The following is a 25,409-nucleotide window of genomic DNA, read 5'->3' on the forward strand; positions in this document are numbered from 1 at the left end:
TGTGTTTTGTGTGTTTATTTTCTCTTTCTTTAATGATTTTCGTTGCAGGACAGTCCCAGGGTGAAATGGGGACGAGAGAAGGAAGGACATGCAGCAACTTGTCGGAGGGTCAGGATTCAAACTCACAATGCTGAGGCCAGAGCCTGGCATATGTTCTGCCGCCTTAATTATCATTATTTCCCCTTGGGAACAAACTGTGGTTAAGGAAAAAACAAAAGTCACAACTGTATAAAAAAATGCTTTACATTCTCTGTGGTTTTAAGCTGTTGTAGCCACAGCTGCCCTGGGGTTAAAGTTGCTGCCAGTCTGTGCCACCACCACTTACACACCTCACTCATACTTAGTGTGAAGTGTCTTGCTCAGGGACACAACAGCAGTAAAATGTTCAGAGCTGATAGAATTGGCTGCCTACCTCATGAGCCACTGTGACCCGGCACATATTTATTTGAGTACTACAATAGCGTAATAAGAATACAGTAATATCTAAAATTATCCAATAGTCTTAGCAATTTTAACACCCACTCTAATAAATAAATTAAAAGGGAAAGAGAGGGTAATTTTGTTCTGACAGATGAAGATATATGTACATCACTATTGAGGACCACAAGTTCACACGTCTGGGGGGAATTCTGTTGGAAGAATGTGTCCTGTTTTTTTCATAATACCATGTCAAAGTGCTCACTATTCACAGGGAGAATCTAGCAATTGTGGTTGCCAGGAGGCTCATCATTATCATGTGTTCTGGGACTGTCCAGTTCCGGTTACTGGACTGAAATCAGCGAGGCATTATAGACTATTTCTGATCCCACACAATGGTCTTGGCCCTCAAAACACAATAAATGGATATATCTTTGGAATAATACTCCTGGCAGCAGGGGAAAAGGGCATCAGAAAAAAAAAACACGACACAAACGGCATTGACGATCAAGGATTGGACCGACATTACAATTGACATGCAAAAAATGGAGAAGATCATATTTGAACTAATTTGAAATTGGACAAATTTGACAGACTCTAGACAAATTGGAATTTGTGTGCCTTAGTTAGCATCTTGATGTCTTTTATGATTATTTTATTCTGTCTGCAATGTTATCTCTGTTCTTGTTTGGTTTTTCCTTGCTTTAGTTCTTCGTGGGACTGTTCCTCATAAATGTATCTTGGCTCTTTACCTCACCTCTCTGGATTACTGTGAACTCAACCTTCACCTCTGAACAATTTCTGATTCTGATGACTGCCAAAAACCTGCATGGAGAAAAATAAATCCGACTTCAGCACTGCACCACTGCGTCGTCACACCTCTATTTCTACACAAATGAGAGCACAGCAAATAAACAGCCAACATAACTGGATGCTGAACTCAGGGCTGCCATAAAAGCACATGTGTTTCATATTAATGCTTCATACTCTGAAACTGCTTTGGTCTGATCCAGAGTTTTTGATCTCATGTATTCCTGCTCGTGCTCGTGCTCGTGCACATTATGACAGACTCTTCCTGTGTCAAAGAGAGCATATCTCAGCATCCAAACCAAACAACCTTTATCAGATCCGTCCGCTAAAGTTGGGTTGTTTGTTTGTGCTAATGAGTGTGCCTGTCTGACTCCAGGCATTTTTCTGAGATTCTTTTCAGACACATCCTGATATTAAACAGGATAATTAAGAAAAAGATGTGGCAACATTTAGAAAGAATGACTTATGATGAGAGATATATTTGATCAATTCATACATGAGGCCGTTTTTTTCCCTTCCTAACAACACAAGGTGAACATTGCATTACTGTTAGACTTTTACGTTCAGTAGCATAATTTGTGCACCTGCTTTTAACCTCATATTACCCCTTTACATTAAAACTCTAAATGAATGTTAAGTAAAATATGTGACATTTTCCCTACTTCAGTTCTGGGGCTGTGTCTGTGTGTGGGACTGCTCCTCACAAATTTGTCTTGGCTCTTCGCTGCTATTTCTGAGACTCAATTTCCTCACGGGTCCTGTTTTGTGAAGCCACATTGAAGCCCTTTGGACAGGACCTCTGCTCACTGCATTACTTTGAACTCAACCTCCATTTTCACCGAAATTCACTGGTAATAGTGACATACGCTCTGCACATGGACTTGAACATGCACAAGCGCAGATCTGTGCACGCTGCTGATAACGACTCCCAGATGCCCTGTCTGAACACAGCACATCTGCCGCAAAGGAAGGAAGAGATTCCAGGGAAAATCAAAGAGGAGCCAGCACTATTTCACATGGTCTTTTTGTTGCTTTAAAGTTGTGCTTTGCCTAACAATGGTCAAGTGATGCTCTACTGTTGCACCATGTCGCCAAAGTATGTTGTCATAACCAGCATTTATTAGACAGTTGTTTTTGTTTTAAATCTGGTTTCTTCATGATTTCTCAATAAACCATCCTGATTTCATGTCTTTTAAACGGATTTAAATGTCCAGATAATGCTCTTGTTACACCTCTGCTAATAGAAAGATAAAGACATTTTTTCACCCATAAAACAAAGACCGTCTTTGAGCCAGTCTGCATTTATTTGTTCACATACACCTAATGTCTTTAACAGTGTTATACAGTCTCACAAATATGTGGGTCTTACAAGTTTACATAATAATTTGTTACCATAGCAACAAAGGGTTAAAATCCATCCCGAGAGAGGTCACAATACACTAAAGTTAAAAACGATACCTTAGAGTAAGATGTAATTTCAAGTCAGTTCTTTTCTGGATTTGCAGATTAAATTACAGTATGTGTCACTGGATCAACCTTTCATGGTTGTCTGTGTGCATGTATTGACTAAACTGGAGTTATTGGTTATTCTTTTGTGCCTCTAATGTTCCCCTCAAAGGACAAAGCTTAATGAGCTTCACAATTTACAGCTAATAGTTGCAGTATGAAAACAGTTCCAGAGTTTCTGCTCCTGTCTCAGTTTTTGGTCCTCAACATATTTATTCAAGTCCAGAAGGACTTTTGAAATCATTCATACAATGCCAGAAGTTACATATGTTTTAAAGTATTTTTATTTTATATTACCACAACCAAGAAGTACACCCTCAAAAATATCTCTCTAAAACAAAAGACTTAGGGAAACAAGCAGGGGGTGTTTTGTTTTGTTTTTTACTTACAACAATTGTAATGTCTGATTTATTATTTATTACAAAAAACATTGGACACTGTTAATGTTGTAATTTTGTGTTTTGGTCCTCAATCATCTAATCAGAAAGTAGAATAAGCGTCACATTCCTCTCTCTGGTCTGAATGGCCACTACCTGAAGCACCTACACCACTCATGCGGCAGTACTAGTGCAGCCTCTGCAGCTCAGTCAGCCTGGAATTCTAGAGGTTCTGAGCTTTTACATGAGACATGGCCTGTTCATAACTGGTGAAAGAGAACCACTTGTATGAGTTTTTTAAATGGCGTTTAAGGCACTGACAACACAACTTTCAGCGGTAGTTGAATTTAAGTCCAGACTTCATAGCTTACCTTTATACAAGATGTGGTTTAAAACGTCAGTATATTTTACAGTGCTCTCACATTCTTAAAGACTCTTGACTCTCTCTCTCACTGTTTTGTTATATGGGACAGTTCTTTGGCTTGCACTGTGACCTTTACGCTTGCCAAATCTCAATAGACACCCAACATTTAAATGAACAATGACATATAGGTTCTGAACTTCTCTTTCATGTTCTTTAGTGTTGCTCCGGATCCCATTACAGGACATTCTAATTGTCCACAGCACAGTGAGAGAAAAGATGCCGAGTTGTTGGTAATTCTGCATTTGATTACAGCCGAATCCCTCAGGACTCAACGGCGCTTTATGCCCCATCTGAAAAACATGAAGGAAAAATAAAATACAAGACTTTGTGTGAGAGAGCTGGTTAACTCTTATTTGGGAGGGAGAGCCATTCCTATTCTGTGAGTCACCCATTTAAAACAGACCAGACCCCCTCCATAGACACACATCTCTCGATCCTCTCACTGCAGTCTTCTTTTCTTTTTAAGGAAAAATCCATTCTCAAGCCAAGATCCAGAGAGGCGCTTCATGGATATATCTCTGGTCTGCAGCTGGCCTCCTATTCATCACTTTAACGTCGCATATTTTTTCAGCCACAACTGCTCCTGATTATTTATATTTCAGGATCACAAATTTCTGAAAAATTCTATCTACAAAGTACAGATATTTCAGGTTTTCAAGCAGAATTGAAATAGTAAGTTGTCCTAATGAATGAGCTGTCTTGACCATAAGAAAACTATATTTATTATTGTTCTGATCAGAACTTGAAGATTCAGGTCCAAAATAATCGTTTAAACCAAGACTTGAATGTAAAAAATAAATCAAGGATCACTGTGTAACTTTTCTGTGAAGGGTTCAGCTTGTCTCTATGAATATGTTGCTTAAATTTTACACAGTAGGGTAGCAAACATATCCATCTTGCATGTATTTGATTATGGGTCTTTATTGCCCAAAAATACCTTGAAAAACATATATTCATGAGGCTTGAGATCATTTTAATGCCATACTGTGGAACATTCTCGGCAAAGTAATGCCATCTTAATGGGGTCGAGCAAGTGCAGACTCTTAACCAGAAAAAGGATACTGCACACCTTTTAGTAAAGTAACTAAATAAATACTTAATATACTTTCCACCAAAGCTCTGAACAGAAGCAAAGGTTTTTCTGCACGAGGCAACACAGGTGGTGTTGTTTAGAATTACATGCATAACTGAAACGGGCAAACTCTGGAGTTTTCCAAGGTACTGGAGTGATCTCATCACATGATCTCTCTGGGTGGAGTCTGCATGTCCTTCCCGTGTTACTGCGGATGCTCTCCGGGTTCTCCTCCCACCGTCCAAACACATTCATGTGACAACTCTAAATTGCCCCTAGTGAATGAATGTGAAAGTGAATGATTGTCTGTGTGTCTCTGTGTTAACCCCGTGAAGAGCTGGCTTCTGTCCAGGATGTGCCCCGCCTAAGGCCCAAAGTCACTGCGATAGGCTCCAGTCACCTGCGACCCCTAACGGGAACATGCAATAGAAAAGGAATGAATGAATGATGGTACAGCCATTATATCAGCACTACAACTAACAACTGTGTTTAATTTAAATGACTAAATGTTGTGTTCAATTCATTTTATTTTTGTAATGCCTGAAATCACAACAGCAGCTGTCTCAAAGGGCGAGAAAGAGTGTATTGTAAAAGCACCACTTGACTGCTCTGTGCTGTCTTGAGTGTTTTACTTCTCATCAACCTGGAAGAAAGAACTGAAAGCAGAGTATGATTGGCAGTGCTTGGGTGGTCCACCTCAGCTTCACTATGAATTAAGATATTCTAAAGCCGTTTAAATCCCCCAAAATAAATGCATGTGGAAATTGCTGATATGCCAAAGGGTTTGTGAGCGGTAGGGACGAGTTTTGCAATTTGAAAATTAGGCACCTCAGAATTAAGGCTCATAGTTGCGGAATAATCCAGTGCTGAAAAGAAAAAAGGACACAAGCTTAAAACGTCCCATAACGTGATACTACTTTTGCATTCACTGTCTTTTTCCAAAGTAACGATTTTTCCAAGAAATATACCCCAAAATTGAATTCACACCAATGATTTATCCGTAATCTTCATTTGTCTTGATCTGGACTTACTTTGTTGTCGTCCAAATAATAAACCCTCCAAACAGCTTCATTATGTTGTTGCTCTAATTGGCAATCATGTAGCGGATGTGAACTCAGATGGTTTTGTCTAGAGACTGGGAGAAGTCATCAATCTAAAGGCTCCACTGCTTGTGTTTGTATTCGTACTGGAAGTCATGTGTCCCATCACAACAAAACAATGCTGCTGAATATGCTTTAAATTATACATAAATTGCTGGCTGTACAGATATATTGAGAGACCTCCCACTATGCAACAATGACTAAACAAGGAGAACAGACTCATGGACGGATTGACACTGTTTACACTCATTGTAAACTCGTCTCATAGGCCTACTAATTGCAACCAGACCAGGAGCCCAAATTATGAGGTCCATGCGTTTATGTGAATCGAGTGGGGTTTTCTCTCTGATTTATCCAAGGTTGTGGCAAACATGAGTGAGCATTTCCAGCTTCTTTCAGTGGAATTGGCCTGATTTGGACTTCAGTTCAGTCCAACTTTTCACAGGATCACCTCTAACCAGGTTTAACTTAGCCCCTGTGAACTTAAATTTGGTATTAATGAGATCATGTTCCGAAGTGGCTTTTATGTGGGTGCAGCTTACCTGCAGACACCCCATTAACTCTGTTGCCTGGTACAAAAAACAAATCCCCTGACTTCTTCCATATGGGAGATACGTCCACTTCCGATGAGTCCCACTGAGTGACTGGAAAGGGTGTAACAAAGTGGGCCTAATGTCAGGGGCTGGTTCAGGTGAAGCGAGTGTGGTTCTCATCTCCAGCTGCACTCAGACATCATTTTACTGGTGCGCGTGTGGGAGAGGGAAACGCGCGCACGCACTTGTTGCTGCAGAACCACGGCGCCTTCACGTGGTCATGTTTGGGACTGTCGTGCACGGTGCGCGTGCAGGAGGAGGGATCTGAGCCATCAGTTTGGGCTGGATCGGGACGGCAGGGCGAGCGGACGGCTTTTCTGTGGGAACTTAACGCACATCCAGCGGTTTAATTCCCACTTTCTGGGCCCCGTTCCCCTTTTTGTTCTTTGGGCTTTTTCGCTTGAAATGCGGAGGTAGTCTACGGAGGACCAGCTGCGCACACGGACAAAAGTTGTTGGAAAGAGTTTGGGTAAGCAGCACTTTTGCGCAAAGCAATGTGCACTGTCTCTGTTCATATTATTACATACACCATTGTTGTACGTGTTTTAAACTTCAAGGGTTGTTTTGTGCTAAACACGATTAAACTGTTGCGCGCAATATTTTGCGCTCTGTTGAATATCTGGATACCCATGTCCCCCGAATGTGGCTCTAATCAAGTATATTGTTGTTATTTTAATATATTTTCTTTAACGGTGTAAGGCTTGTGTACCTGCTCTTTGATTTGAACATTACTGCTCCCACTCCTGACGGATCAGGGCTCACATCTGCACTGCCAACATCCACGCAGCTGTGCGCCTGCTAGAGGGAGACAAACCACGCACTCACTATGGATTTAAGTCTCATTATTTCTAAAATCGGCAAATACATTCCACAGTTAAGAAAACGGTAAAAAAAAAAGTGGCTTGTTTGCTGCAAGTGTAAATTAGGTCATAGAAATAAAATTCCGTTAAAACAAATTTGTAACAATAATCTAATGTTTTTATTCTAATATAAGGCCCTATTAACAACTGTGATCATGTTGGGGCATATTTATGGTCTGCTGGTAAAATCCGCTCCGTCTGCTGTGAATAAGACGCCACTAGGGGGCAGCAGAGCTCATCTCTTCACCACATAAAAGTTACAAATAATTGTAATAAAGTACAGACTTTATTACAATTATTTGTAACTTTTATCAGTCTTATTTATTTATTTGTGGATTATGTGTAGGTTTTGACATGTTTGTTTGTTACCAGACACCTAACATAGCAACCGTTTTGCTCATTAGCCTCAATGTATTTACACCAAATTAAAGATGGTAAAAATAACCTTAATCTTGTGGACCCAAGGAAATTAGCTATGCACAATATATGGGTCAGATTATTTTACTGTCCTTCTTCTGCTTCTGATGCCACTCGTTTTCAAATTGTTTGAGTGTCACATGGAGGCAGGATAGAATCTGTGAAATTTTCATTAGATAGACAAAACAAAACGAATTGAATTTTGATACTGATTTTTAATGACTATCCATAATTACAAAATCTGTGCCATCAGTACTCCCTCCCCCCTGTTTATTTTTTTAATCAGTAGGCAATGTCCCAGGCCCATAAACTCTACCGACCAACAGCCTGAAGCTCAACTGTAAGCTTTTGTGTGGCTTCTGTCTTTCAGGAGAACATGATGGGCTTAGAGGTCATCGCCCTCTGTCTGCTCTTTGGAGCTTTGACGCACGGCCAGCCAGAGTGCACCAGTGAGCAGTCAGCACATTAGCCGCAACAAACTGTACAGCAAGCATCATATAAATGTTTGTTTCTGTATCTTGCAGAAAAGAATGAATGTCCCATTGATGTTTACTTTACAATTGATACATCTGAGACCATCGCCTTACAGGAGCCGCCCCCTGGATCACTGGTGGAGAGTATTAAGGTACCCACTGTCTCCATACAGTGTTCCAGTTTGACCTTACTGTGGTAATAATATGAAATGTGTGTGTCTGCAGTCATTTACAGAGCAGTTTGCACAGCGTTTGGAGGACCTTGAGTTCAGAGGAGCAGTGAAAATCAACTGGAACCTGGGAGGACTTCACTTCTCCCAGAGACAGGAAGTGTTCAGCCGCATGGCGTCCAAGAGCGAGTTTATTGCTGTGAGTCAAATAATACATTTATAAGGCATACTGTTTAAAGTGAGCTGAAAAATGATTTTCATTTATGTTTTTTTTTTATGGACACAGATTTATTACAGAGATTAGAGATCACATTTACCCTTGTTATTGCTTTACCTCAGTCTCTTCAAAAGCATCACTCATTACAATTGTAAACAGTGGAGTAGTAAACAGTCTATACTGTCCTGTTGCAATTTTCCTTTCATGACCGTGAAAAAGCTAAGGGTTAATTCCTTTCTAATTCATTCTAATAGAAAAAAAACACTACATACATAATTTAGCCAAAGAATATTTAAAATCATGTTTTATTCTATTTTTTAGATTTTTTTTTATTACACTGAAAAATATATAACGCATTTTCCTAAATCATGCATCACCTTCAGAAAGTTACATACTGGTATTTTTTAACAAGAATAATCAGAATCAGAATCCATTTATTGCCATTGTCAGTGAAATATTCACAAACGAGGAACTTGCTTTGGCGTTAAGATGCAACAGAAAACAGTGTATTACAATAATAATAGTCCAAAAAAAGTATAGTCTATGCTAAAATAAAATAAAATGAAATGTGTAGAATAAACGTGATTTAATGTAATCTATATATACAACAACAGGATCAGAACGAGTGCAAAATTGGCAGTGCAAAACAGTGGATAGGAGGTACTTACATGTATTATTATATTGACAGGTATTAAGATAAGATAATCCTTTAATATCCACACAAGGGGAAATTTCGTTGTTACAACGCAGTAGAAACAGGAGGAAAGGACAGATTATAGGAAGTTTCAAAAAATAAAATAGATTAAAAAAAAAGAAAAAGATATAGATAAAAAAATAAATAAGATAATAATAATAAAATAATGATAATAGAATAGAATAAAATAAAATAAAGTAAAAATATTAAGTGTTCATGAGTCCAATGGCAGAATAATAATAATAATAATAATAACTTTTATTTATATAGCGCTTTTCAGTGACCCAAAGACGCTGAACATAATAAAAAAGGGGGGGGGTATTTACAGACAGGGGGGGACAACACGTACAATACACATTAATATACAGATAAAATGAACAAGACAGAAGAAGTAGAGAGAAAAAGATGGGGATGTAACAGGGGGTAGAAGAGTAGGCAATGGGGTAGAGGAGGCTAGGGGTAGGGGAGGTCATAGGCTTGGGTGAAGAGGTATGTTTTTAGGCGGGATTTGAATGTTGTGAGTGAGGGAGAGTGGCGGACAGGTTGGGGGAGGGAGTTCCAGAGTCGGGGTGCTGTTCGGGAGAATGCTCTGTCGCCAAAAGTTTTGAGTCGGGATGTTGGTGCAGTCAGGGTGAGAGAGGAGGAGGATCGGAGAGCTCGGGTGGGGCGGTGGGGGATGAGGAGGTCAGACAGGTAGGGGGGGGCAAGGTGGTGAAGAGCTTTGAAGGTGAGGAGGAGTATTTTAAAGTTTATGCGCTGCTTGATGGGGAGCCAGTGGAGAGAGCAGAGAACGGGAGTGATGTGATCACGGGACCGGGTGTGGGTGAGGAGGCGGGCAGCGGAGTTTTGGACCATTTGGAGTCTATGGAGGGAATGGGAGGAGATGCCAGTGAGGAGGGAGTTGCAGTAGTCATGGCGGGAGGAGATGAAGGCATGGATGAGGGATTCAGCAGCGGGGAGGGTGAGGCAGTGTCGGATTTTGGCGATGCGGCGGAGGTGGAAGTATGAGGTCTTGACAATGTGGCTGACATGGGGAGTGAAGGAGAGGGTGGGGTCCATGATGACACCGAGATTGCGTACCAGGGTAGAGGGGGTGATGGTCGAGGTGTCGATGCTGAGTGAAAAGGGACCAGTTTTATTGAGAGTGGATTTGGTGCCAATGAGGAGGAGCTCTGTTTTGTCACTGTTCAGTTTGAGGAAGTTGAGAGTGAGCCATGATTTTATTGTAGAGATGCAGGTTTCGATGTGGCTGAGGGGAGGGTTTTGGGTGGATTTGGTGGTGAGGTATATCTGGGTGTCGTCAGCGTAGCAGTGAAAGTCCAGGTTGAGTTGGCGGAGGATGTGACCAAGGGGGAAGATGTAGCAGATGAAGAGGAGGGGGCCGAGGACTGAGCCCTGGGGGACCCCCTGCGTTACTGGGGAGAGGGTGGATGAGTGACCGGAGAGGGAAATGAACTCTTGTCTGTTGGTGAGGTAGGATGTGAGCCAATCAAGTGCAGAGCTCTCAACACCCAGTTGGCGCAGCCTTTGTAGGAGGATGGAATGGTTTATAGTGTCAAAGGCTGCGCTGAGGTCTAGTAGTAACAGGATGTTGAGGGCCCCGGAGTCTCCAGAGGTGAGGAGATCGTTGAGTACTTTGACCAGGGCTGTTTCAGTGCTGTGAAGTGGGCGGAAGCCAGATTGGAGGGGTTCATAGAGGTTGTTTGACTGGAGGTGAGTGTGAAGTTGGGCGGCGACGATGCATTCCAGCGTTTTTGAGAGGAACAGCAGGTTGGAGATGGGGCGGTAGTTGGAGAGGTTGGCGGAGTCTAGGGTGTTTTTTTTTGAGGATGGGGGTGATGGAGGCCAGTTTGTAGATGGAAGGAACATGGCCGAGGGATAAAGACTGGTTGAAGAGGGTGGTGAGATGGGGGATGAGAGCAGGGAGGCAGGCCTTGGTTAGAGTCGTTGGGAGGGGGTCGAGAGAGCAGGTGGTGGTTTTGGAAGCGGTGATGAGGTCTATGATATGAGAGGAGTTAACAGAGGAGAAGGTGGTGAGGGGAGGGAAGGGTGGGTGGTCAGGGAGAGGGGGGGGGCAGGGGTGGGGGTGGTGATGGAGTTAATGGAGACGGCAGTCATGGAGCTGTTGATTTTGGAAATTTTGTCATTGAAGGCAAGGAGGAAAGAGTTGCAGAGGTCAGGGGAGGAGGGTGGAGTGATGTCCGGTGGCTGGAGCAGCTTGTTGACGGTGGAGAACAGGGTGCGAGGGCTCCGGTGGGAGCTGTTGATGAGGGTGGAGAGGTGGGCAGATTTGGCGGCTTGGAGAGCGTCACGGTAGGAGGAGATGTGTAATTTGAAAGCTTCGGCGTGGACGGTGAGGCGGGTTCTTTTGAGGAGTCGTTCGAGTTGGCGGCCAGTCTGCTTCATGGTGCGGAGTTCAGGGGTGTACCAGGGGGCGGGGTTGATGTATGAGACGGAGGAGGTTTTCCAGGGGGCTAGGGAGTCAAGGGAGTCGGAGAGGGTGGTGTTGAGCATGACAGCATAGTCGTCGGGGGAAGAGGGGGGGGAGTCAGGGGGGAAAGCAGAGGATATGAGCTGGGAGAGCGTGAGGGGGTTGACTGACTTGATATTGCGGTAGGTGATGGTGCGTTTTTTGGGGTTGTGGGGCGAGGGTAGGGGGGCAGAGAAAAGGATGCAGAGATGATCAGAGAGTGGGAAGGGGAGGGGGTGGGGCTTAGATATGGGTAGGAGAGAGGAACAGACTAAGGCCAGAGTGTGGCCTTTGGTATGGGTGGGGAAGTCAATATGTTGGGTGAGATGGAAGCAGTCCAGGAGAGAGAGGAAGTCGGATGTCAGTGGGGCGTTGGGGCAGTCAATGTGGATGTTGAAGTCACCAGTGAGTAGGAGGCGGGCAGAGAGAGAGGATGCGATGGTGAGGAGTTCGGACAATTCAGTGAGGAAAGAGGGGTGGGGCTTTGGGGGACGATAGATCAGGATAGCGGTGATAGAGTTGGGGAGGGAGAAGGCGAGGTATTCAAATGATGAGATGGATGGAAGGTTGAGGTTCAGTTCAGTGATGGATGTAGATTTTTTATGAATAACAGCAAGACCTCCCCCACGCCCGGAGAGGCGGGGTTTGGCAGTGTAAGTGTAGTTGGAGGGAGTGGCTTGGTTGAGAGCATAGAAGTCCAGGGGCTGTTGCCATGTTTCACAGAGGAGAAGCAGATCAATGTTATTGTCCAGTAGCAGTTCAGATATAACAGGTGATTTGTTGGAGAGGGAGCGGCAGTTCAGCAGTGCAAGGGAGATGGATGGGGGCGCGGAGATGGATGGCGGCGCAGGGGTGGGGGGGCGGAGGTTGCTGAGGTTGGCAGTGCGGCAGGTGGGGGTGACGGGGGGGCGAAAACTAGTCCAGAGTGAGGGGATAGGTGAGCCGTCGTTGGAGTGTTGGTTATGGGAGAGACCAGAGCCCCTGTGGATGTAGCGGGGCCGGCGAAGGATCCCAGCTGAGCTAGCTGCAGAGGCAGCAGCAGCTGGGAGACGGTGGTTATGGTTGAGGAGGTGAAGGTCACCTCCAGTTGGTGGAGCGGTGGCCTGGAGGCGCGGGAGTGATAGTCCGAGGAGGAGATGGAACGTAGCAGCAGATGAGAGTAATCCAGTTAGTATGTTGGCGGTGGCTAGAAGCTGGTTAACTAGAAGCTGGTGGGCAGAGAGTTGTGAAAAAGCAGCAGTGGACCGGGTGTTGAAGCTGGTGGAGTGAGTGGCGTTGGTTGCCCCAGACCTTGTCTGCAGAAAGGGAAGAAACTGTTCTTGTGGCGGGAGGTTTTGGTCCGGATACACCGTAGCCTCCTGCCTGAGGGGAGTGGCTCTAATAGTCCATGTATAGGGAGAGAAGGGTCGACTGTGATCTGACCTGCCCGTGCCCGAGTCTTGGATATGTACAGGACCTGCAGAGATGGAAGTCTGCAGCCGATCACCTGAGGCTGCAGACTTCAATCTCTGCAGGTCTCTGTTTGTCCCTGGCTGTCTCGCCAGCGTACCACATAGTGATGGAGGCTGTGATTTTCATCTCCACTGTCTTCTGGGCGTTGAACTCCAGGTTGTTACCGCTGCACCAGAACACCAGCTGGTCCACCTCCCTCCTGTAGACAGACTCATCCCTGTCCGAGATGAGCCTGATGCGGGTGGTGTTGTTTGAAAACTTGAGGTGAAGAACTTGAGGTGGGGCAAGACTGCGCCACAGGCCTGTAGTCATTAAGTCCAGTGATTCGGAGTGTCTTGGGAACAGGGAAAATGATAGATAACTTGAAGCAGGCTTTGACATAGCATGACACCCAGTAGGTGTTAAAAATGTCTGTGAAGATGGGAGTCAGCTCATCTGCAGTGTCTGCACAATCTACTCTGTAATTCGCTGTTTGATCATAGTTGAGCTACATGTTTTGCTAATGGTGATGTGTTTATCTGTCAAAAGGGGGTCTCAAAGATTCGTTACCTGGGAAAGGGCACCTACATCGACTGTGCCATCAGCAACATGACCCAGGAGATGCGGCGCTCACCCACATACCCTAAAGCTCTGCGGTTTGCCGTGGTCATCACTGATGGACACGTGACAGGAAACCCATGTGGGGGCATCAAAGTTGCAGCAGAAAAAGCTCGCGACGAGGGCATTCGCATTTTTGTTGTGGCAGCCTCAAAGAACGTGGACGAGAATGGGCTGAAGGAGATCGCCAACTCCCCAGCAGCGGTCTATAGGCGTGAATTCATGGCTGTGGACCTGAGCCAGGGGAGAGCGCTCATTCACACTGAAACCATCGACCGCATTATCAATACTATGGTACTGCATGGACATAAGAAAATAACATAAATTGAATCTACTTAATATTCTCTTTAATGTATTTTTCCTTTATGTTTATGTAGAAACATTTGGCATATACTGAGGTAAGGCAACAAATCATTAATGTTAAATCCTCTCCTCATCAAACAATCATCACTTAACTACATTTACTGTTGTTTTACTCCTCACAACACAGTGCTACAGCGTGTCCTGTTTGGAGACACCTGGGCCTCTGGGTCCAAAAGGCCACAGAGGACAGAAAGTCAGTATTTTACCTAAAGATTATTAAAATTATTAAAATATTTTTTTTTTTAAGTTGACTGTGAAGTGACAAATATTTTGTTGTTTTTACACAGGGAGCAAAAGGAGACAACGGCGGACCAGGAATAAAGGGAGAGAGTGGTCGCCCAGGAGACCCCGGTATTGAGGGTCCCATTGGTCAGCCTGGTACAAAGGTAAGTTCTCTATCTCATTTATTCAATTTGACAACTAGAAATTACTAAAAGTACAACAAATGTCTGTTTTGTGTCCTTCATTTAGGGAGAACCTGGTCTAAAAGGCGATAAGGTCGGCCACATTTATATTTGTCAACAATCAAATTCATTCATATTGGGATGTTTTAAATTGTGCATAACATGATTCGCTGTCTTTTACAGGGAGAAATTGGAACTCAAGGGAAGAAGGTGATCAACAGTTTTATATTCATTATAAGATTGCTTTTACCTAATAGTAAATGTGGCATCTTCACCTCATGTGTATTCTGACTTCAGGGCGCAGGTGGTATCCCAGGGCGAGATGGAAGAGATGGACAAAAGGTATTATTAGTTTGAATTGGCATGAACAGGCAAAATAATGTACTCCCAATATTGTTGATCAAACACTAAAAGAGGAACCTCTAATTTAATGCATTTTTAGGGTAAAATGGGACGCATCGGCGCACCTGGCTGCAAAGGAGACCCAGGCAGCAGAGTATGGAATTATTATTATCAATACAATTGCCATAACTGTTATTCTCATGTGAAACTTTGATTCACGTGTTTTAATTTTAGGGTGCTGATGGTCATCCTGGAGACGTGGGTGAGCGGGGTCCTCTGGGAACTGATGGAGAGAAGGTGACAAGCATTTCATTCTACACACATCCATAATACCCACTTCTTTTGGAAAGAGAATTCATGTGTGTTTTTTTCTGCAGGGAGATTCTGGCCGCCCCGGGAGAGCTGGCCCACTTGGACTTGTTGGAGATTCTGGACCAAAGGCAAAATTTTGACAAAATGTGAAAATGTGTGTTGATTGAACAGTTTAATTTGATTATAAATGTTTGGTTTCCAAAGGGAGAGAGGGGAAGCGCTGGGTCACCTGGCTCTCCTGGACAAAAAGGAAACACTGTAAGTATCTTCTTTCTGTACACACCATAGACTGTATGGACACAAATATGCTCTTATCATGTGATTGTGGCTGAACTGAGTTTTGTTTCAGGGGACTCTTGGACAACCTGGGCCCAGAGGGGAGCCAGTAAGTCTTGTGCTTAAAACCTTTGGCACAATTTAAACTATGAGGATGAGTTGCCAGCATCAAGTGGTCCATTGTCTTACGTTTGCATTATCTTTTTAGGGAAGAAGAGGGGACTATGGGCCAAAGGGCAAACAGGGGACTGTGGGAACTCCAGGTGACAAGGTGTGTTTTGTCATGTTTCACACAAAGATATGTTCTTGTAATGTTTTAAGACACTTGTATATTTGCCTGGTCAGCTGAGAATACAAACTTCTTCTATACTTCACGAATCTTTGTCTGGATCCCAGGCAACTTGTGTACGACGCCTTTCCATCACATCACTTAATCTTAACTGTGATTGCATTTTCAGGGTGAAATGGGACCAGAGGGTTTGAGGGGACTCCCCGGTGAATCTGGAAGCAAAGGGGCCACGGTGAGAACATCTTTTTGCTCATTGAGAACCTTGACCAATTCTCTTGTTACAACCCTTTTTTCTTTGCCACTGCACAGGGAGACTCAGGTTTGCCTGGACCCAGAGGACCACCAGGACCTTCTAGAGAGGCTGGACGAAATGTAACTCAATGAATGAAACTACCAGGTATGAATTTCATTAATTACTATGACTTTTGAACATTGATTGTGCTGCAGGGAACCAGAGGGGATCCTGGTGACGCTGGACCAAGAGGCGAGCCCGGCCTTGCAGGGCTAAAAGTAATTTTCTCTTCATTCTTATTATACTGTACATTACAATTATCGTTGCTAACTTTGAATTTCATGCCATCCAGGGTGATGCTGGAAGACCTGGCTTTAGCTTTCCTGGAGCACGTGGGCCATCAGTAAGAAACACAGCACTTTATTTAGTCATTAAACTAATGCAAACCTAGCACTAATGTTCTTTGATTTTAGGGAGAAAAAGGTGACGCAGGAAACCGAGGACCCCGTGGGGGTAGAGGAGACTGTGGGCAGAAGGGTGGACCAGGCGATAAGGGAATCCCAGGAGATGGAGTGAGTGTCTATCAAAGCTTCATGCCAAATTAATTAATGTACAGTAATTAATGTCTATTTTTAACTGTGAGGGCGAGCCAGGGCCTAACGGTGAACCTGGTCAAAGAGGTCCAAGAGGAGAGAGGGGCCGTGATGTAAGTAAGCATAAAGTCAATTTGTGAACAACCAATGTGATGTGCAGGATATGAAGTGTCTTTATTAGCGTCTTCATCTATAATTAAACCTTTATCATCTAATACATTTACTCAAATTATCATTACATATATCCTCATGTTGTGTTATTTATTCCACTTCAGGGGGATTCTGGCCCTGAGGGAGATCCCGGTCTCACAGTAAGGACATACAGCTCATTATGAAATGTTCTTACAGACACAAATCTTGTTGGATATTAATGCTTGTTTATGTGATCAGGAATGTGATGTGATGAACTACATCCGAGAGACGTGTGGCTGCTGTGGTGAGTTTAACCACTTCAGAAGTTTTAGATTGGGCTGAAATGGTAAATCTAACTTTTAGTTGTTTGCATTTGTTTTCAGACTGTGAGAAACGCTGTGGAGCCCTGGACATTGTGTTTGTGATTGACAGCTCAGAGTCAGTGGGTCTTACCAACTTCACATTGGAGAAAAACTTTGTCATCAACACAGTAAATAGGCTTGGCTCCCTCGCCAAAGATCCCAACTCTGAGTCAGGTACATCACTGTGGTCTCTGCCTTATTTAGCCTGTCTAATAGTATGAAAAAGGAAGGAATAAATGGTGTGAACATTCCTTTCAGGCACACGAGTGGGAGTTGTTCAGTACAGTCACAGCGACACGTTCCAGGCCATCCGTCTCGACGACCCCAAGATTGATTCGCTGTCGGCTTTTAAGGTTTTAATAAAAACACGGAAATTAAAATGTACTGTTTGCCCGAACCTAAATAAACCAAAAGTTTGCTAGGGAGGTACAGTAATCTAATGCATGTCTACACTAAAATAAATATGCAAATCCCTGCATGCTAAGAAGCAGATGTTGTATTGTTTAGAAAGGTAGTAAGAGTCCATGTTTTGCGCATTTGCCACATTTATGTTTTACCCTAAACAATTTTCCCTGTTGCATATTGGCAGGAAGAAGTGAAGCGTTTGGAGTGGATCGCGGGAGGAACTTGGACTCCTTCTGCTCTGAAATACGCCTATGACAATCTGATCCGGGACAGTCGCAGAGCCAAAGCGAACGTGACAGTGGTGGTCATCACAGATGGACGCTTCGACCCCAGAGACAACGACACGCTTCTCACTTACCTCTGCAGGTGACTATTACACATAATATATCTGACTTTTTTGTCGTGAGAAAGGTTTGACTGTGTTGTTCCTCTGACAGCGACCCCCGTGTTGACGTGAGTGCTATCGGCATTGGAGACATGTTTGATCAAATTGAGGAGAATGAGAGCCTGAAGAGTATCGCCTGCCAGAGGGATGGCAGGGTCCTGGGCATGAGGCGTTTTGCTGACCTGGTGGCAGAAGAGTTCATTGACAAGATTGAGACAGTCCTCTGCCCTGGTATAGTCACATATTAATAATATTCTCATTACATTATGTTATCTGTAATATAATATTTCTGTTTGTTTCAGATCCCATAGTGGTGTGTCCGGAACTTCCTTGCAAATCAGGTAAGACTAATTCCTATAAGAAAATATAGCTAACAATAACTTGGTTATAATGGTTCAGATAAGGTCCACAGTCTTTGTCTTGCTACGCCAAATCTCCCTTCAGCCGCAGTTGTCTGTGGTGATGATGCGTCTGTGGGACAACGCCCACAATGTGATTCACCTGCTTCTTGCAGGAAGGGGTGTAACGTGGGAAACCCCTCCCCCTTGGAATCCCCAGGCAGTGGATGGCAGTCCCTCTTTTGTGCCCACCTCTGTGGAGGGTGTGGCTGGCCTGCTTGGCAGTCTGAGTGAGCAGCAGCACGGAGTGGGTGTGGCCACCATGGCGTACGCAGCGCAGAGAGCCAAGCTGGCCCGTGGGGCAGACAAACACCAGTGGACACAGATGTTCATCGACTCCTTCAAATTTGTCTATGCAGACATCATGGGCGATCCAGAGAAAGCCATAAGACTCTGCTAACTGCTAATTATGCTACCTCGTTAAAAGAGACTGATAAAGACTTGACACAGATCTCAACTAATATGCTTATTAATATATTACAGATAGATTTTGAACATGCTGGAAGGTGTTTTACACCTGCACTTATGCAAACTCATGCATGCTGCGGCTTCTATGGCATAAACTGTAAAGAACATGTCAGACCCAAGTCTTGAATATTACCTCTAATATTTGTAAAATGCATTTGAAAAACAAATAGCTGTGTATCTTCAGTGACCAAAACAAGTCTGTACATTCTATAAATATTGTGCTATTTATTAACTTTTGTGTGGTGCTGCTTATTAACAGCAGTTTAGAGCTACTGTACATCTCTGTGAAGGTCATCACTCATCAAGGGATTAACCATCGGTTAAAATTCAACACTGTGTCACTTTGGTTAAATAAACCTTTCATTCAAATGTTTATGCTGCTCCTTTATATATTTTGATTATTTTGGAACAGGAAGGTGTGTTTTTTTTTTTTAAATGATAATTGTATTTAACGTGTGAGTATTAATTGTGTAGTGTTATTTGGCTTTGATTGATGCATGATTTGCATGCCAGTGTTTCTTTATATAGCTATGTATTTGCTTTCTACAGATAATACAAGTATTAAATTGAGGTTAACTAAGGATTGTTTTGCAGACAAGACTGCATATTACAGATTGTTACTCTGTCTTTGATCCGGGACCATCTGGGTGCAAAAGCATTGAGCTGAATACCACGTCTGATTTAAATGTTTGTGTTGTGTTCAGAGCCGGCTGTTGCCAGTTGTGTCCAGAGGCCTGTGGATATTGTGTTCATGTTGGACGGCTCAGAGAGGATGGGGCTCGAGAACCATCGCCAGGCCAAGGAGTTCATTGAGAACGTGGCTCGCCGCCTCACTTTGGCCGGTGGTCCTTCAGACGAGAAGAATGCTCGCCTGGCTCTGCTGCAGTACGGGAGCCCCTCGGAGCAGAGAGTGGAGTTTGCCCTCACACACAACCTCACTGTGATTTCTGATTCACTGGCTGCTGTCAAGTACATGGACTCCTCCTCAGCGCTGGGCAGTGCCATCATTCATGCAGTCAACAACCTGGTCCTCTCACAGGTAACAACAGTGAACTCAAGCCAAGCAAACATTTAAAAGTAATCTTTTTAGAAGCAATTGCAACTTGTCAGAGCATTAGTGATGCAGATGTAAGAGATTGTCTTGTGTCTGCTCGACAGATTCCTTCTGTAAAAACTTTACTTTTGTGTTACAGCGAGACCGCGTGGCTCGGCGTAATGCTGAAGTGGCCTTTGTCTTCATCACTGATGGTATCACCTCTAATGAGCAGTTGGAGGAAGGCGTGTCAGCCATGAGGAGGGCAGAGGGCGTTCCCACTGTGCTCGCCATGGGCACAGACACAGACGAGGAAGTGCTGAGGAAGGTGGCACTTGGAGACATGACAGCTATTTTCAAAGGAGCTGACTATGCCATGCTGAACAAACCAACATTCTTTGAGCGATTCTTCCGCTGGATATGCTAGTGAGGATCTGTAACGCCGCAATAACAATCCATAGAACAGCCCCAGGTCCATTGTTTATGCACACTACAGATTTTACCAGATGGGCGACACTGGGTTACTGCTGAAATGCCATTTAAATCCAACTAGTCCAAGTACATGAATGTATAGTTCAGTTTTCTGTTCATTCTCATACCATGGACAACCAAAGATACTCTACTAAGACAACAACACTGTCCAAAAGAAGATTGATGATTATTGAATGTGTAACTTCAGGCTCAATTTTGTTTTCATTTATTTAGTTTCCAATAAAGTATTTCATTGTTTGGCATTCAGGTCAGTATATTCATTTATGGTGCTAAAAAGGAGAAAGCCATGCTGGTTTTGAAATGTTTACTCCTTAAAGTAACTGTACTTACTATAGGTTGTTTCAATTTTTATGATGAAGACATGTCTTTCCCAGGGATAAGAGCATACGAAACACAAACATTGTCATATCACCTTTTCAAACATACACATTTTTTCAACACAAACACAAGGAAATGTCAAATGTACAATCAAAATGTACAAATCCAAATAAAGTCTAATTTGGTGAACCCAGTGTTTTTTTGTTTTGTCTTTCAGTTTTACATTTCAGTGCTAGTAGCCAACAACTTTAATTACAAAACTCTAACTAACTTGACTAATACTATCTTTAAGCAACGTTGCTCTTGCCTGAGTTATTTATTTTGGCACGTAACCCAATAAAGTCTAAACGTGTCGTGGCCTGCGTTAATGTTGGCGCTGTCTCCCTCCGCTGGACACTGCGGTGAAATTAGTTTTGGCCATTAGGGGATACCGTAGATGCCATGGGACCCCAAAAGTGTTTTGGAGTGTGATATGAACTTACATACTGCACACAGGGTAACAATCAGGGGTAAGTTCATTCTCATCATGGTGGATTTTGATAGTTGATCGGTGCTTCTTCGTCTCAAATTACATTCTACAATTACAGCTTTTAGTTGTGTGGACTGATACAATTACAGCGTTCAAAGGTAATTTTGTGCAACCTCAAATCCACACAATGAAGCCGAAATAGGCAAAAATAGGAGTCAAGTCTAGATTTTTAATTCGGTTGTAATGTAAATTATTATTAGTTATTTGCTGTCACAGGTATAGCTTGATAATTATATATATTTGGATTCTACATAGATGTGGCCACACTGTAGTGGCGCGCGGTGACTTTATGGATGGGCAAGCAGGTGTCTGGACCGCGGTGAAGTTAGTTTCACGTTGGACGTTGGATATTCGCCTCCGCAACTAGAGCGGGAGCTTCCTCTGAGTGTGCCCCGCCTGCAGTAGCTCGAAACAGGGAGCTGCGCGCTGAAGTGCCGCTTGGTACGCCAGTTAGGGACCGTCTCTAAAGTACCGTTTGTTATCTTAAAAAATATAAACATATTTATAAAAAAAACAAAAAAAACAACAACATTGAGCATGAATCCAAGTTGCTAATCCTAGATATCATAGTCCTTTTGGGCTAAAAAATGAACCCTTTGTAGATTTTTAAAGAATATTTTTAGTCAAAAAACAAGGATTATTTTCAATAGCTCCTAAATGAGCGAACCTAGATAGTAAACGCTAAGTGATTATAGTAGTTTGAGTCTCCAGGTACAACGCACACCTTTTACTTTTTCAAATTAACCCTTTGTAGATTTTTAAGGAATATTTTTCGTCAAAAAACAAGGATTCTTTTCAATAGCTCCTAAGTTAGCAAACCTAGATAGTAAAAGCTAAGTGATTATAGTAGTTGATGTCTCCAGGTATCACGCACACCTTTTACTTTTTCAATTTAACCCTTTATAGATTTAAAGGAATATTTTTTGTCAAAAGAAAAGGATTCTTTTCAGTAGCTCCTAAGTCAGCTGACCTAGAAACTCAAACCCAAGTTATTATAGTAGATTGAGTCTCCAGGTAACACGCACACCTTTTACTTTTTCAATTTAACCCTTTTTGAATTTTAAGGAATGTTTTCCGCCAAAAATCAAGGATCATTTTAGCAGTTAGCAAACACCGTAGAGTTGCTGAACTGACTGATAAACGGTCAAGGAAACGGGCTGTGCTACTGGACCCTGGACCACAGAATGTCAGCAGAGCTTTGAGGCCTTAAAAGCCAAGCTCACCACGGCCCCGGTACTTTGCCTACGCTGACTTCTCCCTCCCATTCATTCTGGAGGTTGGTGCAAGTCATGCTGGATTGGGGGCAGTGCTCTCCCAGGACCAGGAAGGGAAGGTGCGACCTCTTGCGTACGCCAGTCGAGGCCTGCGCCCGACTGAGCGCAACATGTCCAACTACAGCTCCATGAAGCTAGAGTTGTTGGCCCTTAAGTGGGCCCTGACTGAGAAATTCAGGGAGTAACTGCTAGGACACAAATGCGTGATCTATATGGACAACAATCCCCTGAGTCATCCCTCCTCAGACACACTGGGAGCTGTTGAGCAGCACTGGGCCACCCAGTTGGCCTCTTTTGATTTTGAATTAAAATATCGTTCAGGTAAGTGTAACCAAAATGCTGACACTGTCTCGCCAGCCTGGCACTTCCTTACAGGAAGTTGCACCAGGCAACAGGAATGGTTACACAGGCAACACAGTCCCTTGTGACTTTTCTACCGCAAGTTGCCCCTGCTGACCTCCGCGAGCTTCAGCAGTCTGACCCCGCCATACAGGAGATCCTGACCTTTTGGCAACAAAATCGACAGCCCACTCGTGAAGAGCGACGAGCCCTCTCTTCGACTGCCCTCTTAGTGCTGGCCCAGTGGGACCGCCTGGTAGAGTTAGAGGGGCTGCTGTATCGGCAGGTGTTTCGTCCTGACGGTGGTGGGGCTGTGTATCAACTCCTTCTGCCTAAAGCCTTGGTCCAGAATGTCCTCACCCAGGTCCATCAGGAGCATGGACACCAAGGAATAGAGAGGACTCTGGCTTTGCTGTGTTCCCGGTGCTATTGGCCAGGTATGTCACGGGAGGTAGCCCAATGGTGCCAGGCTTGCGAGAGATGTCAGCATGCAAAGGACAACCAATCGGTTCCTCACGCCTTTATGGGCCACTTACTGGCTTCACAGCCAAACGAGATACTTGCTATCGACTTTACCCTGTTAGAGCAGACCTCCACTGGTCTGGAAAACGTGCTGGTCATGACTGAAGTTTTTAGCAAATACACACTTGTAGTTCCAACCCGCAACAAGCACGCTTCCACTGTGGCGCAAGTCCTGGTCACAGAGTGGTTCGCAAAGTTTGGTGTGCCGGCACGCATACACTCGGACCAGGGACGAAACTTTGAGAGCACTCTCATCCAGCAGTTGTGTAAGCTGTATGAGATTACAAAGTCTCGGATATTGAACTATTGGCTATTGGCATGAGGCCATATTATCTGCCCCGGGAGTTCTCGCATGTGATTTTGATCGTAGTCTATGTGGCCCCGTCTGCCAATGCTGAATATGCTTGTGAAGCACTGCTCTCCTGCACTTGTAGGCTGCAAACACAGCATCCACAGGCTCTCTTCCTCATCTCTGGTGACTTTAACCACGCTTCTCCCTCTTCTGTTCTACCAACATACACCCAGTATGTCACCTGCCCCACCAGAAACAATAGAACATTGGACTTGTTTTTTGCCAACACCAAAGAGGCTTATTCTTCTTCCCCCCTCCCTCCTCTGGGCAGCTCGGACCACAACCTTGTACATATGAGGCCTGTGTATGAACCCATCGTGCGCAGGCAGCCTGTGGTGTCCCGTGTGGTGAGGATGTGGTCTGCTGAGAGCGAGGAGGCTCTGAGGGACTGCTTCAGCACCACTGTCTGGACTGAGCTTTACGGCCATGGGGAGGACATCAACACCATCAGAGAGTGCATCACGGACTACATCAACTTCTGTTTTGAGAACATTGTTCCCTCCCGGACGGTGCAGTGTTTTCCAAACAACAAGCCATCGATTACCCGTGAACTGAAGGCTCTGTTGAAGGAGAAGAAGAGAGCCTTCAGGTCAGGGAACAAGGAGGAGCTGAGGACTGTGCAGAAAAAGCTGAGGAGGAAGATCAGGCAGGCTGAAGCCGGCTTCAGGAGGAGGATGGAGGAGCAGCTGCAGCAGAAGAACATTCAGGGAGTGTGGAGAAGCCTGAAAACCATCTCGGGCTTCAAAATCCCCCTGCCCAGACAGAGGGGGATCTACAGTGGGTGAATGATTTAAATGCTCACTTCTTGAGATTTGATTGGTCACCCGCCCCTCCCCCTGCACAGCTGCATGCTCCCTCTTCCACAGCTGGACAATGCCCTGCATCTGTTCCTCTTCATTTCTCCGCCCCGGACCATCAGCTCCCCACTTCGCCTGGACTCACCCATCCCCCCAGCACACAGTCCCCCTGCCAACCACTGACTGTCACAGCAGCACAGGTGAGGAGTGAGCTGAAGAGGATTAAAGTGAGGAAGGCAGCAGGACCTGACTGCATCAGCCCCAGGCTCCTTAAGTCCTGCGCAGATGAACTGTGTGGAGTTATGGAGCATGTCTTCAACATGAGCCTGAAGCTGAGGGTGGTAGCACAGGTCTGGAAGACCTCCTGTCTGGTACCTGTGCCCAAGACACCGCGCCAAAGACCTCAACAGCTTCAGGCCGGTGGCTCTCACGTCCCATCTGATGAAGACACTGGAGCGGCTGGTCCTGGACTACCTCCGCTCCACCGTGAGCTCAGTCATGGACCCGCTGCAGTTTGCATACCGGCCTGGCATTGGAGTGGAGGACGCCATCATCTCCCTGCTGCACCGCTTTCTCTCTCACCTGGAAAAGCCTGGCAGCTCTGTGAGGATCCTGTTCTTCAATCTTTCCAGCCCCTTCAACACCATCAGCTCCTGAGGGACAAGCTGGAGACTGCTGGTGTGGAGTATGACCTGGCAGAGTGGATCCTGGACTACCTCACGGACCAACCCCAGTTTGTGAGAGCACGGGACTGTGTCTCTGACACTCGGACCTGCAGTGTGGGGGCGCCCCAGGGCACTGTCCTCGCGCCCTTTCTCTTCACCCTTTACACTGCAGACTTCAGACACGACACTGCAGAAGTTCTCTGATGACTCTGCCATCATCGGACTCATCACGGACGACGATGATGCAGAGTACAGGGGACTGGCGCAGTACTTTGTGGACTGGTGTCAGCGGAACCACCTCCTCATCAACGCGGGGAAGACCAAGGAGATGGTGGTGGATTTCCGCAGACGCATCCCACTGCCCCCTTACCAGTGAACATCCAGGGAAGGGACATTGAGAGAGTGGACTCATACAAGTACCTGGGTGTTCATCTGAACCACAAACTGGACTGGACTCATAACACAGACGCACTGTACA

The 25,409-nt window shown here is 44.6% G+C and overlaps 1 protein-coding gene across 2 annotated transcripts; it reads left to right on the forward strand.

Annotated features, from left to right (window-relative positions):
• The first annotated feature begins 6,495 nt into the window (after positions 1 to 6,495).
• col6a2 (collagen, type VI, alpha 2) lies at positions 6,496 to 20,647 on the forward strand. 2 transcript variants are annotated; one of them, XM_072441056.1, is made up of 32 exons: positions 6,548 to 6,768; positions 7,947 to 8,025; positions 8,101 to 8,201; positions 8,275 to 8,418; positions 13,581 to 13,943; positions 14,027 to 14,047; positions 14,140 to 14,205; positions 14,300 to 14,398; positions 14,484 to 14,510; positions 14,600 to 14,626; positions 14,714 to 14,758; positions 14,859 to 14,912; positions 14,993 to 15,055; positions 15,136 to 15,198; positions 15,275 to 15,328; positions 15,420 to 15,455; positions 15,555 to 15,617; positions 15,805 to 15,867; positions 15,945 to 16,007; positions 16,083 to 16,145; positions 16,220 to 16,270; positions 16,341 to 16,439; positions 16,511 to 16,573; positions 16,736 to 16,771; positions 16,851 to 16,896; positions 16,976 to 17,128; positions 17,213 to 17,307; positions 17,544 to 17,725; positions 17,797 to 17,975; positions 18,047 to 18,085; positions 19,315 to 19,649; positions 19,804 to 20,647. In XM_072441056.1, the coding sequence occupies exons 2-32, from the start codon at positions 7,953 to 7,955 to the stop codon at positions 20,068 to 20,070; spliced, it is 3,033 nt and encodes a 1,010-aa protein (XP_072297157.1). In that variant the 5' UTR covers positions 6,548 to 6,768; positions 7,947 to 7,952; the 3' UTR covers positions 20,071 to 20,647. The 2 variants fall into 2 exon arrangements, with proteins under 2 accessions (XP_072297158.1, XP_072297157.1); XM_072441057.1 differs by lacking the exons at positions 19,315 to 19,649; positions 19,804 to 20,647 and adding an exon at positions 18,259 to 18,985 and having other exon boundaries at positions 6,496 to 6,768.
• Positions 20,648 to 25,409: the final 4,762 nt, after the last annotated feature.

The sequence above is a fragment of the Eucyclogobius newberryi genome, unplaced genomic scaffold (assembly GCF_026437365.1).
Source record: "Eucyclogobius newberryi isolate DKJ021-1_F unplaced genomic scaffold, fEucNew1.0.hap1 SCAF_12, whole genome shotgun sequence".
NCBI lineage: Eukaryota > Metazoa > Chordata > Actinopteri > Gobiiformes > Gobiidae > Eucyclogobius > Eucyclogobius newberryi.